Here is a 13,730-nt window from a genome sequence, read left to right as displayed (position 1 = left end):
CCTCTTGGGTTGACTCACGAGTTAACGGGGACGTCCGTCTTTTGGTGGCGCTCCTTGTAAGCCTTTTTAGCATGAAAAGCGTTCTGCTCCAGCTGTTCCCTTGTGACACCATCTCGAATGCTTTCGAGAACCTTCTTGATGATAGAGATGTGATTGCCATGCGTCTTGTCATCCCTTATGCGCATAAAACGCCAGCGTTGCTCACTGTCCAGGTGGCACTCCACAATTTTGTCATGCAAGCCTCTGTGTCTCTCACCTTCAGCCTTCACCATCTCCCAGTCGGAGCTATCAACGTGAAGCGGAGCAAATGGTCGGTAATCTTCTTGACCGTCCCGATCCCCGTGATAGGCCAAGAGCTCGAAGCCTGGGATGGCATTGAAGTCCGGCTCGCCGTTGGGCAGTGAGACAAAGTGTACAACGAGAAGGAAGTCTACCGAGTTCTCCTCGGCAGGCTTCCACTTGAGTAGTGACTCGTCGGTACCTGAAGTGTATGGTGCATTGATGCTTGTGAAGATCAAACCATCGTTCCCGTGTCTCAAATTCGGAATAACCTCTTTGTACATCATCGTGATGCCATAGCCAAGCTGCATGCGCTTGAAGTCCACAGAGAATGGCGCAGCACGAGATCCAGTCAAAAGCGATGCATTCGCTTTGATGAACTTGGTAACCGGCCGTAGAAACTGTTCCTTGAGATAGCCCAGTCTACCCTCAAGGGTGCGCTTGCGTAAGTCTTTTCCACGATACATGAGCATATCAAACATGAGGTACACTAACTTCTTTTCCCCATTGACTGTGTCAATGACAAGCTCGCCGTCGACTACAGTCTGAGTGTGAAATTGCTTGCACGACGCGTCATTCGGTAGTGGGAAGTGCAACCTTGGGACAGCATAGAAGCAGAGCTTTCTGTCGAGTAAGAGTACTTGCTCGCGGCCTTCGTCTGTGGTCGTACAGTACATAAGTAAGCGAATGCCATCTGACTTTTCACATACGAAATAGTCCTTGTCAACCAGAGTCTTGAGGTGGGCTTGGGAGAACGACACCGGCTGAGCACCGGGGAAGGCCTTGCCACATGAAAGGAGATCAGCGAGCTCTCTCCTCCTGTCCTCTAGCTCTTTGCCAATCAGCGAGCGACCAGGTATAGGAGGGGCCTCTCCTGCCATGTTTTCACCTCAAAAGCCAATGAATGTAAGCAGAGCAAGTGGATGCAGCGTAAGCTTGGAGACCTAAGTAGCTGCAGGCAACTGAAAAGACTCTGTACGATGAGAAGATAGCAATCTTCTGAATACAGCTGAGAGGCTCCCCAAGCTTTGTATTCGTACGATGTTTAGTAAAATGGCAAGTGAGGTACTGGTCGCAGTGGTCGTTGAGGTTGTAGCTCGTCTGCCAATCTCAGGCAATCTGCAATATTTTGGCTAAAAGTCTTCCACGTGATGCGGACTTTAATTGGTTGCGGCACGCGTCAAAAAGTCAATTATAGGCTCACAACTTACGCGTTTTATCCATGGTTTAGAATAGATGGAGCTTGCAATTGCAGAGGCACGCGCATCTGACGCTCCTGTATTAGCAAGGATAGCTAGAAAGCATGGAATCAGTCGACCAGCCCTCAGCCGTCGATTTCATGGCCTATCCACCTCCAAAGCCCGCAGGGAGGAAAACAAGCAGGCGCTCTCCAACCATCAGGAGAAAATGATCATAGATCAGATCAAGCAATTGAGTGATCTTTGCCTTCCACCCCCACCAGCTTTTATAACCTCGCTAGCTTCGAGATTGGCTGGCCGACCGCTTTCAAAAAATTGGGCAAGCCGCTTTGTTCAGCGCCACAACAATATTTTGGACAGCCGATATCTTCAGAATATCGACTTAGCTCGTCACAAGGCTGATAGTCTCACTAGCTATGAGTCTTACTTCAATGGTTTGGCTGCTGTTATTCAGAGAAACAACATCACGGCGGAGAACATGTACAATATGGACGAGAAAGGGTTCATGATTGGAGTCTCGCAGAAGACACGCCGGGTGTTCGCTAAGCAGAAATCTGAGCTCGATGAGCTTCCCAGAGCTGGGCAGGATGGTAACCGAGAATGGGTCACTATTCTAGCGACAATCTGTGCTGATGGGACGACTTTATCGCCTGCTGTTATCTACAAGGCTGACTCCGGCGACATTCAAAATGCCTGGATCGAGGATTTCAAGACAGATGAGCACAATTGCTATTTTGCAAGCTCGCCTAACGGGTGGACATCTGATGAGCTCGCCATGCACTGGCTCGTGGACATTTTCGACAAGGAGTCGCGACGCAAATCCAGACGCTCCTGGAGACTCTTATTTCTTGATGGTCACGGCTCGCACCTGAACACAAAATTCATCAGCAAGTGCACTGAACTGAAGATCTACCTTGCCTTCTATCCGCCTCACTCGACGCATAGATTGCAACCTTTGGATGTTGGCTGCTTCAGCCCTTTGGCCAGTTACTATAGCCAAGGCCTTAATCAGATGGTCACAGATTCAGGAGGACAGTGCTCGATCAAGAAGCGAGATTTCTTTCCCATCTTTTGGCTGGCCTATCAGAAGACCTTTGTCAAGAAGACGATCGAGTCTGCCTGGGAAAAGACTGGCATTTGGCCGTTCAATCCGGAGATAGCCCTGGGTCCTTTGCGCAAAAGGCCAGCGACTCCATTACCCGCTCAAGCCCAACAACAGCACGATAGTCCAAGAAAACCAACTGGAGTATGTACTGTGTCCAGACCAACGAAGATGCGCCGGTTCTTGGTGCAGACAACTGCCAATGCTGATCAAAAATTGCAAAAGTCCCTCCAATTCCTGGCGCACCGGCTTTCTGAGGTCCAAACAGCGTATGAAGCCGTAAAGCTGGAGAACTCGCAGCTAAAGGCTGTTGCCAAGCGAAATCAGCCAAGGAAGAAAAGACAGCTGAAGATTGGGGAGCAGCTGAGGTCGGATGGACGGACAGGCGCTTTATTTGTTGGCCCTATCGAGGTCCAGCATGCACGAGACATTGAAGCTAAGCGTGCACAAGAACGGGACATGCTAGTCGAGCAAAGGGCGGCTGAAAAGACAGCCAGGGCTATCAAAAAGGCAGACAAGGAAGCTGAGGCTCAACAGAAACGGGAGGCTCGCGCTGCAGCCAAAGTTGCTAAGGAAGCCGCCGCAGCGGAAAAGAAGGCTGTTTCTCTGGCCAGCCATGCTGTGAAGCAAGCTCAAAAGAAGCCCAATCAGGCTTACAAGTCAGCTGTGGTCAATCAAGAAGAGAATCCAGGGTCGAAATTGACTGAAGCCGCGGGTTTCATGGTAGAGGGGAAGACTTTGAGTGCAGAGCCTGGAAATGTCACCTTCACACGATCTGGGCGCCTCAGTTCGAAACCAATGCATAAGCGCCTCTAAACAGATATTTATAGATAGATTAGACAGTAGTTTTAGCTCCAGCAGACTTAGAATCAGTTTGAATTACCACCGGCCGCAATACTAGCCTTTGTATTTGTGGTGTTTCATTTGTGAAAGCGTGCCGCTCCATCTGGAGGTTCGCATCACGTGGAAGACTTTTAGTTCTATTGGCTAAATATTTTTATTGACCAAAGTGCAGCTTTAAAGCAAGCAAGCTCAACTTGCTTAAGCCATCAAACCACTTCTTCAGCAGTCCGCTGTCTGGCCTATGGCATGCTCAAGAATCTTTTCAAGCCTACTCCAGTACGAGCTCTCGTCCGGACACAGTCCACATCAAGTCTTGACAAGACAATAAGATGTGCAATCATCGGATCCGGTCCTGCTGGCTTCTACACTGCTTCTCGTCTGCTCTCGCATTACCCAAATTGTAGTATTGACATTTACGAAGCTTTGCCCGTGCCATATGGTTTAGCTCGGTATGGCGTGGCACCCGATCACCCAGAGGTCAAGAATGTCACACACAAATTCGACGAAGTAGCTAGCTCTAAACGCGTCCGGTTCTTTGGCAACGTTCATGTCGGCAAAGACGTCTCATTGAAGTCTCTAGCCTCGTGTTATGACAGTATTGTCTTTTCCTATGGCGCGTCTTCAAATAGGTCGCTAGGTGTCCCAGGAGAAGACTTACCGGGTGTTGTCACGGCACGATCGTTCGTTGGTTGGTATAACGGATTACCCGAAACGGCTGAATTGGGTGTAGACCTACGAAAGGTTAAGCAAGCAGTCATTGTTGGTCAGGGCAACGTGGCATTAGACATAGCCCGGATTTTGCTTTCAAGTGTGGACAGTTTACGGAAGACCGACATTAGCGCCGATGCACTTCAATGTCTCTCTGAGAGCAAAATCGACTCAGTCTCTATTGTTGGTCGACGCGGTCCTCTTGAGGCTTCTTATACCATCAAAGAAGTTCGCGAGCTTATCAAGCTCCCTGAAGTACACTTCATAAACAGTCAGCGGCAGCTCTACGTCGATGCCTTGAGTCAGCCCCTTGCAAGGCCACAAAAGCGTCTCATGGAACTGCTTGCGAAGAGCCAACCGACCCTGGAGAATGACCGTCAAGCACAATGGGATTTCCGGTATCGTTTGTCTCCCACGAGATTTTGTGGAAGTAGCGGGCTGGAGCGTGTCGAGTTTCAGGTCAATGATCTCAAGACATCTGGCGATCGTGTGGTGGCAGTTGGGACCGACCAAAAGTACATTGAAGAAGCACAAGTCGCCTTCACTAGCATCGGCTACAAAGCTGAGCCTCTCTTGGGCATGTCTGATATTGGCATCATCTTCGACACGACTCGCAACATTATTCCGAATGAGGCTGGTCGGGTGCAGACTCTGGACGGCACATTGGCTGGACTGTATTGCGCAGGATGGGCCAAGAATGGTCCGGTCGGAGTCATCGCATCCACTATGCGAGACGCATATGAGACTGCAGACAATATTCTTTTGGATTGGCGTGCCGGCCTTACGAGATCAGTGGAGGGCAACTCTTCAGCTTTTGTCAAGCGTCTGAGCCAGTCTTGTGCAGTCATCGATTGGAATGGTTGGAAGCGTATCGAGCAATTTGAATTCGAATGCGGTCAGAGACTCGACAGGCCAAGTGTCAAAGTAACGGATGTCAAAGAGATGATTCGAATAGCTGCCAAATAGCAGGGCGATGTGTTTAATTGCCTGTGTCAGTGGTCGTGGCGGAACAGAGAACCAAGCACCGGAGGTATCATCAAGCCGAGACAAATCAGCAACATGCTCTGCAAGGATGGATCTTTCGGTGCGTGAGAGACTGCCACGAACAGAAAGGTGCCACCAGAAAATACCAAGATCAAGCCTGTGAGGTATGCTGAGGAGTCCGAACCTTCATTTCCCAACAATGACATCAAGCCGTTTGTTACAATGGCTCCCACAGGCGCAGCTACGCTGAAAATAGCCAGATGGATGCGAATTGTCCGTTTTGACAACTTGCTTTGCAGCAGGACGGCAGTCAACCCAAAGGCCGCAGGCAGCTTGTGAAGTACCATGGCGAAAAACACAACGAGACTGACACTGAACGAGGCTTGTGCTGAGGCCCCCAGGGCGATGCCATCCGCGATTGCATGTAAATTGAGACCTATCGAGGTTGTACTGGTATCCTTGGTATGACCTTTGTGTACTTGCAATCCTTGCTCTTGATAGCTGTGTATTTCATGCAAGTTGTCCACTGCAATGTACTGACTGCTTTCTTCTTTGTGTGATGAAAGCTGTTCAATGAGGAACATAAGAGCATAGCCAGCCAGCAAAGCAATGCCAACATGATGACTCGAATCAAGATGTTTCTCATGCTCTGATCCCTCTAATACGCCAGTAGAGGACGCCAAGAGACTTGAGTAAATAATCTCTACTCCCTCTGGTATTATAATGGATAGAGCACAGCTGATCAACACTCCCGTGCCGCATTTGGACACTCCATCGATCTTTTGGTCTGATAGATTCAGGTAAAGAGGCACACTACCTGCCCCATAAGATATAGCTCCCATCAGTAGAGATAGCAACGTCAGCAACAAGAAAGCCATAGATCCAAGGGCAGGAATTTGAGCGAAGTTTGTGCAGGTGTGCTTCTAAAGAGGGCCGGAGCCGGCGTTGGCAAGAATTATTCAGATGCCATGCACAGAAAAGGACGTCGACAAAGGCAAATAGAAACCATTCGTACTATATTCATCATACCGGCTTATATTTCTGTCGACCTTCACAGCAAGCCATATCGTCTCAGACCGTCTCATCTCTTGTATCAACCAAAGACCTCCAGCATGAAAACATATCTCAAATCGTATCGCTCTTCAGAAGCACGAGCAGTCAAAACATGACACGCATCTGCAATCAGCATTCCAACAACAGGTGCTCCACAATAAAAGACGCCCACCTTCCCCGTGAAGCCTTCTGACTTTGCCTCGTTGTAGTGATCCAACAAAATGGTGCTAAAATCTGGTCGACCAAATTCAGTTTTGTTGCGAAGTCCTGTAAGTGGTGACAAGTCTGTCTCAGTTCTGTGGTTCTCTAGAAGCCACCTAAATATTAAGGTCGACAGTTTTTTCCGTTTAGCAGTAACATGAGTGCAAATGCGAATAGAAAGATCCTTGTGAATGGATTCGGCTGTTTCCACGCGATTAAGCAAGTCACTGAACCAAAGCAAGTAGTTCTTGTCTCGCACAACCCAATGAAAGTCACAGCGTACTTTTGGGGGAGACCCCAAAACCCTGCCTCGCGTCTTTTCTCCTTCTCGAATTGACTTGACGCGAGTCGCATCTGATCCGGGCGAAGACGAGCGAGAGGCAGCTCTGGATCGCGAATGCGAGGTTCCCCTGGCCTTGGGCAAATCCTGGCGCTTCTCAAGATTCATCAGAATAGAGCTGAATGGCGTTACACCAACGCCAGACCCAATCAAAACGGATCGCTCAAAGTCGTAAAAGCGTTGCGCAGGAGCGCCATACGGTCCGTCCAAGCCGACGAATCGCAAATTCTCGGATCTCAGCCTTGAGGTCCAATTCCCATCTGTTTTGATATGTAGTGAAAGCATGTCTTTGTGGCAAAGAGAAATCGTGAATGGGTGCCACTGAAAGAAGGACACCTCCGGGACTTGAAGCATTATGTACTGTCCGGCGTCGTATGGCCAATCCTTTCCATGCGGGTGCCTCACTTCAATGGCAACAGTATCATCATCAAGTATTGAGAACTTGGCTGGAATCCTGATGAAGCCACGGCATATGCGAGTGAGACGCTCCACTATAACCAACAGCGTAGGGAAGGCTAGCCAGTATCCGAGCATCGGTGGCTGCAATATAGCCCAGGTACCATGAGCCATGAGCAAGCCGACGAACGGAAACATGAGTAGATGAGAGAGCTGAAAGACTTCGTAGTTCCTTCGTTTCAGCCATGGAATTGCAAAGATGGCCATCAAATAGAAGCATCCCAGGGCGGAGATACCGGTTATACCTGGCAACGTAGCAACATATTGTCGATAAGTTCGACTTTGGCCGACCACAGTTTCAACAGTCGCTTCTCTACCTGGCCGTGAGCTGTACAGAAACGTTCCAGTTAAGTGTCCAATTGCATGTAGCGTTGCCATCAGCATTGCAAATATGGAGATCTTGATGTGAAATGACTGAGCACGATCAAAGTTGACAAAGCGGGCAACCCAGTAGCTGTAGCGGGCTAGTGTTGCTAGCCAGCGAGACATGGATAGAATCATGAAGAACAATGTGGGATAGAGGACACCAGCTGTGACCTTCGCCATGATCACACCCCAGCCAAGAGCAGCACGCTTGTCAGTGTCAGACACGTATGTCACGAGCTGCCAAATACCAAAGATGAGCATCAAAGCGACGACAAATGCCAAAAAAGTCCACGGCGCGCCGTCCACAGCAAATTTGGCTCTCAATCTGCGTCCGAACGGTAGTTTGGAAACATCGAGTTTGTCTTTTGCATGGGCTGCTTGCGTATTGGTGGCGACTCCAGCGGGTATCTTGAGGTGACGAACGACTTGCAAAAATTCCTCTTTACTAAGAGCGTCCTTGTCTTCGCAGCTCATAGCGCTCCGGAGAAAGCGATGCCGCGCATCATCATCCCTGCTGGGATGATGGAGATGATGAGGCTTCGGGTTGGGTGCAAGCTCTTGATGAACGTCATCGAGGACGTGCTCAAGCTCTTGATAACTGACATTCCCGTTTGTGTCCTTGTCGCATTCTTCGAAGAACTTTTGTATGTCCTGAAGTCAGCCATGAGCTCGGAAGCCTGCAAGTGAATCCTATACCTGCTCACTAAGATATTCTCGTTCTGTCATGTGACTATGGGTGCACCAGTTCTGTTCAAGGCCTTGTCTTCTGGTCTTTCTACTCAGCGTTGCTTGTCATGCGGGAATGACGCACTTGATCAGGACTTTCTGTTCCTGGATCTCATCGCGCAGCCGTTTGACAGCGGTGTGGCTGAGTCAACGCGCCGTGGCCCGTGTGACATTTGACTTTCTTGCATCGATTCGCAGGGATATACATCGCAATATTTGCTCCCCTTAATTCCACCTAGCTGACTCTGTCTTATTCTCAGCTACAATCATAAGCTTACTTTCAAGACGTTCGAGTCTTGCAAGGATCTCAAGGTCCTTTTTGGCTGCGTCACCGAGCTTCAAGACAGCTAGATACATGTCAACCGATGCCTTAATTCCTGCTGTTACTGAGAAGGCAGCGGCTCAAGTCTCTGTTATTGATGAGAGCACAACGCTTCACAACGACTGCGATACTTCGCTCCCGACTGAAATAGCTCAACATCAAACGACAGGCGCAGCAAGACTCGGTTGGGACGAGAAGAGTCGAGAAGAATTCCATGCACGCAAAAAGCAGAAGCTCGATGGAGACAGTGACGGATCTGGTGAGAAGGAAGACCGAAAGCCGAAACGCAAAGTGGCATGCATGATTGGCTATTGTGGTACAGGATATTCAGGCATGCAATTCAACACCCCCCAAAAGACTATTGAAGGAACTTTGTTTGCTGCCTTTGTCAAGGCTGGTGCGATATCTGCCGACAACGCAAATGACCCTAAAAAGGTCAGTTGATTCTCTGTGCGTTGTATTGCTAACCTCAGGTCTCTCTGTTGCGCGCTGCGCGAACCGACAAAGGTGTTCATGCGGCATGCAATGTGATTTCACTCAAGCTAATCGTCGAGGAAGCTGGCATGCTCGACAAGATCAATTCCTGTCTACCTGCAGAAATACGTCTTTGGAAGATTGTTAGAACCATGAACTCCTTCAATCCACGCACGAGCTGTGACTCTCGGAGATACGAATATTTGATTCCAACATCGGTATTTATACCGTCAAGGCCTGGTGATGCTTTGTCAGACAGGGCACACGAGTTCAATCAGAATACACTCTTGAAAGATAGCGCTTCTACGTTCTGGGCTGAACTGGATGCGCATCTTCAGCAACTTCGGCAATCGGAAGCGTACTGCAGGATTACTGATGACACAACAGACCTGGGAAATATTGCTCTGGACCGTTCCATTCCAGACGAAGAGAAGCCTGCAGCTGCGGCCAAGATGAAGCGTGAAAAGATGCTTCGCGAAGCAGTCCACGCATATAAGCGCGCATACCGCATCTCGCCAGAACGTCTGACTGCTATTCGACAGACTCTGGCAATCTATGAGGGGACCAAAAACTTCCACAATTACACCATCGGTCAGGAGTTCAAGCAGGCGAGCTCGAAGAGGGTGATTCGCTCCTTCGATGCCAGTGAACCGTTCCTCATTGATGGAACCGAGTGGTTTTCGCTCAAAATCCATGGTCAGTCTTTCATGCTACACCAGATTCGTAAGATGGTCGCTATGGTCATGCTTGTTATGTTAAGTGGATGCCCGCTCGATCGCATGCAAAAGACTTTTGGTCCAACTAAAGTCAATATACCGAAAGCTCCGAGTCTGGGCCTGTTGCTGGAAAGGCCGGTATTTGAGCAATATGGTCTACGAGCTATTGAAAATGGCAAGGAAGCGTTGAATGTCGACGATATGGCCGACGAGATGCAGTCTTTCAAGCACAAATACATTTACGACAAGCTGTATGCAGAGGAAATATCCGAGAACACCTTCTTTACCTATCTTGGAGGAATTGAAGGTTTCGTTCTGACTGGCCAGTTCGACTATCTCTTCAACGACGATGTCTATGCTTAGCAGGCAAGAGTCATCTTTGATGATACACGAATAGATTAGGACATGCCATGTCATGGACAGATGCACCGGTGAGCTCTTTGTCAGCTTAGCTACCATGATTAGAGCCAAGTTCGTACAAGTCGCTCTTCTGATCCGGCGCATCGAACTTCATTAATGAGAGCGCTTTCTTCCTCCTCCATTCATCGCCTTTCCCGAAAAAGAAAAGTGCTTCGCGCCGCCAGGTAGCGTTTCCCTGATCCTGTCATCGACCTTCCCAAGATAATCCATCGCAGCCATTGAACACTTACCATTGCCGACTCGGAGTAGCCCATGGGTCTTTATTCACTTTAAATGGCCTCGAAAGGTCGATGGGGATGCGTTGTGTCACCATATTTGCTGGAAGGAGGACTCCAGTCTCCCAGTTGCGGTGGAATATCTTTTCTTGCTTAGTCTTGGTATCCAAAGTTACCTTGTCGCCCCTAGAGTTAGCGACGAATACATAATAAATTGTGTTACCAGGCGCTCGCAGACAAATTGGCAGATCCCAGATATGCCAGTCCCTGTCCGGGCCGATCCAAGTCTTCGCAAACGATAGCTTTGGTGTGGGAAAGTACTCCTGCTTTCTTTGGATGGTATTCGTAGAGACAGGGCTCTGGGAAATGGTCACTCTGTTGTTTCTTGGCCTTCTTTTCCCCAATACATTTCCGTGCAAAAAAGATGACGCCAGCTCCAGCGGACGCTTGATGTACTGCTTGCATTGTTGGGAAAGCTATGCGGAACGTTGCAGCAATTTGGTCGATGCTATGAGGACTGACGGCCTCCTTCCCAGAGAGACTCTGACCCATCATAGCTTGCGCCAGGGTGTTGACGAAACGCCAATCTAAGGAGCCAAGAGAGGAAGCAAGCGCAGTTATTCTTGGTTGCTGCACAGTTGGATATTCTGCCCGTTTGACGGCTCGAGCTAGAGCCAGACGTCCAGAATCATGTATGGCTTCTCCATAGTGGTAGCCGCCGATCGTGGCCACGAAGTCGAATCCTCGGGCTCCGCTGAAATCGTGCGATAAAAGCTGTGTAAGAATGCGATCCGGATATCCAGCGCGCAGTACGTACAAGATGAGGTTCAATAGGAATGGGATGTCATGATGGACTTTGACAGTGTGGTGAAGGCTTTTGGAAGTGACGTGCCCACGCTTCTCAAAAGTCTTCAGCAATTCCCCTGAATGGTGTACCTGCCTGAATGGCAGATCCAGAACAAAGACATTGTTATCAAGGTATCCAGGGCCATACTCTGATAGCTCCTCACCCCAGTCGAAGCTTACGAGGTTCGCAGTGGGTACAGCGATCCGAAGATAGGTGTCATAAAATAAGAGCTGGAGCTTCGAGTGCATGCAGCTAATTCCGCCCTTAAGTGAAGGAAAAACGAGGGAGAACTTAGGCAGCCTGCGACAATCCATCAAGTGACGATCGTGCTGCATCTCGTAAGCGATGAATTGAGCTTGGCTTGGACTTACCTCTTGTTCGTGTGCATGCATACACAAGACTACTTCTGTTCTGCCGATGTCGAGCTTTGAGGCCAACCAAGCAGTGTCGGTACTGAAAGAGCTGAGCACAGCCGTCTTCAATGAGCGGCGCTGAAATATTTCGTCGATTGAGATGTGTCCTGGCAATGGTCTGTTTGGAGCTGTTGTGAGCAAGACTTGGCCCTTGTCGAATCGCAGCGTTGGATCTGCAGGTTTTGGCGAGACTGGAGCAACACGAGCAGAAAACTTCGATGAAACGGTTTCCTGTAGTGAAACTGGCAGTCTAGCAGTTGTCTTCGTGGAGACAGGTCCCAGATCTGTGTCCTCTTTTTCGCCATCTGTAGTTCGCTCGCTATCTGAGTCTGTTGTGAGGTCAATCACTTCATAGTCAAGCTTGGAATTCATCACATGCTCGATAATATTGGCTTCTGATGACCGTTTCCTTTTTAAGCTTGATCTAGATGCAGGTAACGTAGACTGGGTATCAGTAGGCAAGCTTTGATTCAGTGCGCCATTTGTGAGGCGTGCAAGCCTTTTAGCTCTCTCCTCTGCGTTCATCCTTGTACCCTAGGGCAGCAGCGCTCAAGCCGTTATAGCTGAGTATGATAGAAAGTGCTGGCTGATGAGATGTGCCAACAGAAGCAGGAGCAGGCTGTTGACTTTCGCTGTGTAGTCATGATTTTTGTGTTTCGCAACATGTCACATGAGATTATATTGCTGTTCCTCTTCCTCCAAAGACCTTACGCAGCGTTGGAGGTCACTTCATGGGATTTGCAAAGTAGTGTACATCCTTTTCTAGTAGCCTACCAAATAACTATGCTGCACTAAGGATTTTGTTGAAGATCAACTCGTAGTCATGCGCTGTACCAAGCAGCTTGTCAATCTCAATGTGCTCATCATCACCATGGGCCACGAGGATGCTGCCAGGACCAAACAAGAAGCGTTTCCCTGTAGCCACCTCTCGAGAAAGGTTTGGCACATCCGTGCTATAGTTGACCACAATCTCTTCAAATTCAGTTCCTTCAAGGGAGTCCAGGATGGAAGGTGGAGCAGCTTGCTCGATATCGAAGGACATGTCGGGACTTGTCGCGACTGCATCCCGCAAATAAGTCAAGATGCCATCCAAGTCTTTGGCGACGCGGAATGCGCAGTGGGCACTTCCGTGGGCAGGTATAACGTTTGCCGCTGACCCGCCTTGAATGACTCCAATGTTGAAGGTTGTATTCCCAAGCGTTTCGTCAGACGGGAATGTATGGTGCTTGAGATCGTAGAGCAGATCAATCAGCTTTTCATTTGCAGATGAGCCTAGTTCGGGATACCCCGAGTGAGCAGCTTTGCCGGACGCCGTTACGTTGAAGAGCACCATACCCTTGTGGCCAATTGCAATCTTGTTTTCGGTAGGTTCGCCAAAGACGATGTTTGGGTAGACTTTTCCCTCTGTCACGGCAAGTTCTGAGAAGGCACGCATGCCATCTCCTGCCGTTTCCTCTCCTACCACGTACAAAAGGGCGACATCATCGGCGTGGATCATCTTCTTTTCCAACAGTCTTTGGACAGCAATGATTTGTGTTGCCACGCTGGCCTTGGCATCACTTGATCCACGGCCCCAGATAGACTTGCCATGCTTGGAATAAGGAATGTATGGAGGCACGGTATCAATGTGTGATGTCACGAGAAGCTTGGTCTCGTTGGTCTTGCCCGGCCATGCGAGCACGTTGGGTCTCTGATTATTGCCTCGACACGGCAGGAGCTGGTAGTGCCAACCGATGGACTTGAAATGCTTGACGAGCACCTTGGCAGCAGAGAGTTCGCTCAGTTGAGAAGTCGAGTCAGCTTCAATCAGAGTACGATGCAGCTTGAGCAGGGCCCTGTCATCAGATGAGTGTTTCTTCTGTACAGAAAAGGTGGCTTGGTCTGACTTGATGTGTGCAGCATGACTGTAGGAGGCTATGCAGTACAAGTTGAGCAGAGAGACAAGCAGCATGGCAGCAAGAGTATACAGCAAGTATCTAGCACGCTGGTCACAATTGCAAGTAGTTGTTGAGGTAGATAAAGGCTCACGTGCATGTCCGGCAACCTCCGAGCGCCGAGATCTGGGA

General features: G+C 49.3%; 7 protein-coding genes across 7 annotated transcripts; 2 read left to right on the top strand and 5 right to left on the bottom strand.

The window, feature by feature from the left end:
- Nucleotides 1-6: 6 nt before the first annotated feature.
- On the bottom strand, nt 7-1,478 carry BCR37DRAFT_258983 (putative mRNA capping enzyme alpha subunit). Its single transcript, XM_040866706.1, has one exon. It carries the CDS (start codon nt 1,158-1,160, stop codon nt 15-17), a length of 1,146 nt encoding a protein of 381 aa, XP_040726892.1. The 5' UTR covers nt 1,161-1,478; the 3' UTR covers nt 7-14.
- Nucleotides 1,479-3,497: 2,019 nt separating this feature from the next.
- BCR37DRAFT_257926 (uncharacterized protein) lies at nt 3,498-5,110 on the top strand. The gene has a single exon (XM_040866700.1). It carries the CDS (start codon nt 3,670-3,672, stop codon nt 5,095-5,097), a length of 1,428 nt encoding a protein of 475 aa, XP_040726891.1. The 5' UTR covers nt 3,498-3,669; the 3' UTR covers nt 5,098-5,110.
- Nucleotides 5,111-5,225: 115 nt separating this feature from the next.
- BCR37DRAFT_339204 (Zinc/iron permease) lies at nt 5,226-5,945 on the bottom strand (the record flags this gene model as incomplete). The annotated part of the gene is made up of 1 exon (XM_040867325.1): nt 5,226-5,945. A coding segment is annotated over one exon (720 nt), but the record flags the coding sequence as incomplete, so codon positions are not given.
- A 177-nt stretch (nt 5,946-6,122) lies between these two features.
- On the bottom strand, nt 6,123-8,344 carry BCR37DRAFT_378162 (FAD-binding domain-containing protein). The gene has a single exon (XM_040868984.1). The coding sequence runs from the start codon at nt 8,003-8,005 to the stop codon at nt 6,209-6,211; it is 1,797 nt and encodes a 598-aa protein (XP_040726889.1). The 5' UTR covers nt 8,006-8,344; the 3' UTR covers nt 6,123-6,208.
- A 499-nt stretch (nt 8,345-8,843) lies between these two features.
- On the top strand, nt 8,844-10,081 carry BCR37DRAFT_341152 (pseudouridine synthase; the record flags this gene model as incomplete). Its single annotated transcript, XM_040867384.1, has 2 exons — nt 8,844-9,014; nt 9,053-10,081. Coding segments are annotated over 2 exons (1,200 nt in total), but the record flags the coding sequence as incomplete, so codon positions are not given.
- Nucleotides 10,082-10,273: 192 nt separating this feature from the next.
- On the bottom strand, nt 10,274-12,317 carry BCR37DRAFT_257921 (tyrosyl-DNA phosphodiesterase-domain-containing protein). Its single transcript, XM_040866699.1, has 3 exons — nt 11,623-12,317; nt 10,628-11,580; nt 10,274-10,590 (listed from the first exon to the last, which is right to left on the bottom strand). The coding sequence occupies exons 1-3, from the start codon at nt 12,187-12,189 to the stop codon at nt 10,416-10,418; spliced, it is 1,695 nt and encodes a 564-aa protein (XP_040726887.1). The 5' UTR covers nt 12,190-12,317; the 3' UTR covers nt 10,274-10,415.
- Nucleotides 12,318-12,445: 128 nt separating this feature from the next.
- BCR37DRAFT_402227 (putative peptidase) lies at nt 12,446-13,698 on the bottom strand (the record flags this gene model as incomplete). Its single annotated transcript, XM_040871896.1, has 2 exons — nt 12,446-13,522; nt 13,648-13,698. 2 exons carry the CDS (start codon nt 13,696-13,698, stop codon nt 12,446-12,448), a joined length of 1,128 nt encoding a protein of 375 aa, XP_040726886.1.
- Between the last annotated feature and the right edge of the window lie 32 nt (nt 13,699-13,730).

This window comes from Protomyces lactucae-debilis (genome assembly GCF_002105105.1).
Source record: "Protomyces lactucae-debilis strain 12-1054 chromosome Unknown BCR37scaffold_5, whole genome shotgun sequence".
Taxonomy (NCBI): Eukaryota; Fungi; Ascomycota; class Taphrinomycetes; order Taphrinales; family Protomycetaceae; genus Protomyces; species Protomyces lactucae-debilis.
The sequence above is the reverse complement of the archived record's forward strand: the minus strand, read 5'-3'. Positions and strand labels throughout refer to the sequence as shown.

Excerpts from the sequence above, each read along its gene's own strand:
- BCR37DRAFT_258983 (XM_040866706.1), bottom strand. The coding sequence starts at position 1,160 with ATGGCAGGAGAGGCCCCTCCTATACCTGGTCGCTCGCTGATTGGCAAA.
- BCR37DRAFT_257926 (XM_040866700.1), top strand. The coding sequence starts at position 3,670 with ATGCTCAAGAATCTTTTCAAGCCTACTCCAGTACGAGCTCTCGTCCGG.
- BCR37DRAFT_378162 (XM_040868984.1), bottom strand. The coding sequence starts at position 8,005 with ATGAGCTGCGAAGACAAGGACGCTCTTAGTAAAGAGGAATTTTTGCAA.
- BCR37DRAFT_257921 (XM_040866699.1), bottom strand. The coding sequence starts at position 12,189 with ATGAACGCAGAGGAGAGAGCTAAAAGGCTTGCACGCCTCACAAATGGC. Across the intron at positions 11,581-11,622 it reads TGCATGCACACGAACAAGAG|CACGATCGTCACTTGATGGA; the intron begins GTAAGTCCAAGC and ends TACGAGATGCAG. Across the intron at positions 10,591-10,627 it reads AATTTGTCTGCGAGCGCCTG|GGGCGACAAGGTAACTTTGG; the intron begins GTAACACAATTT and ends CGCTAACTCTAG.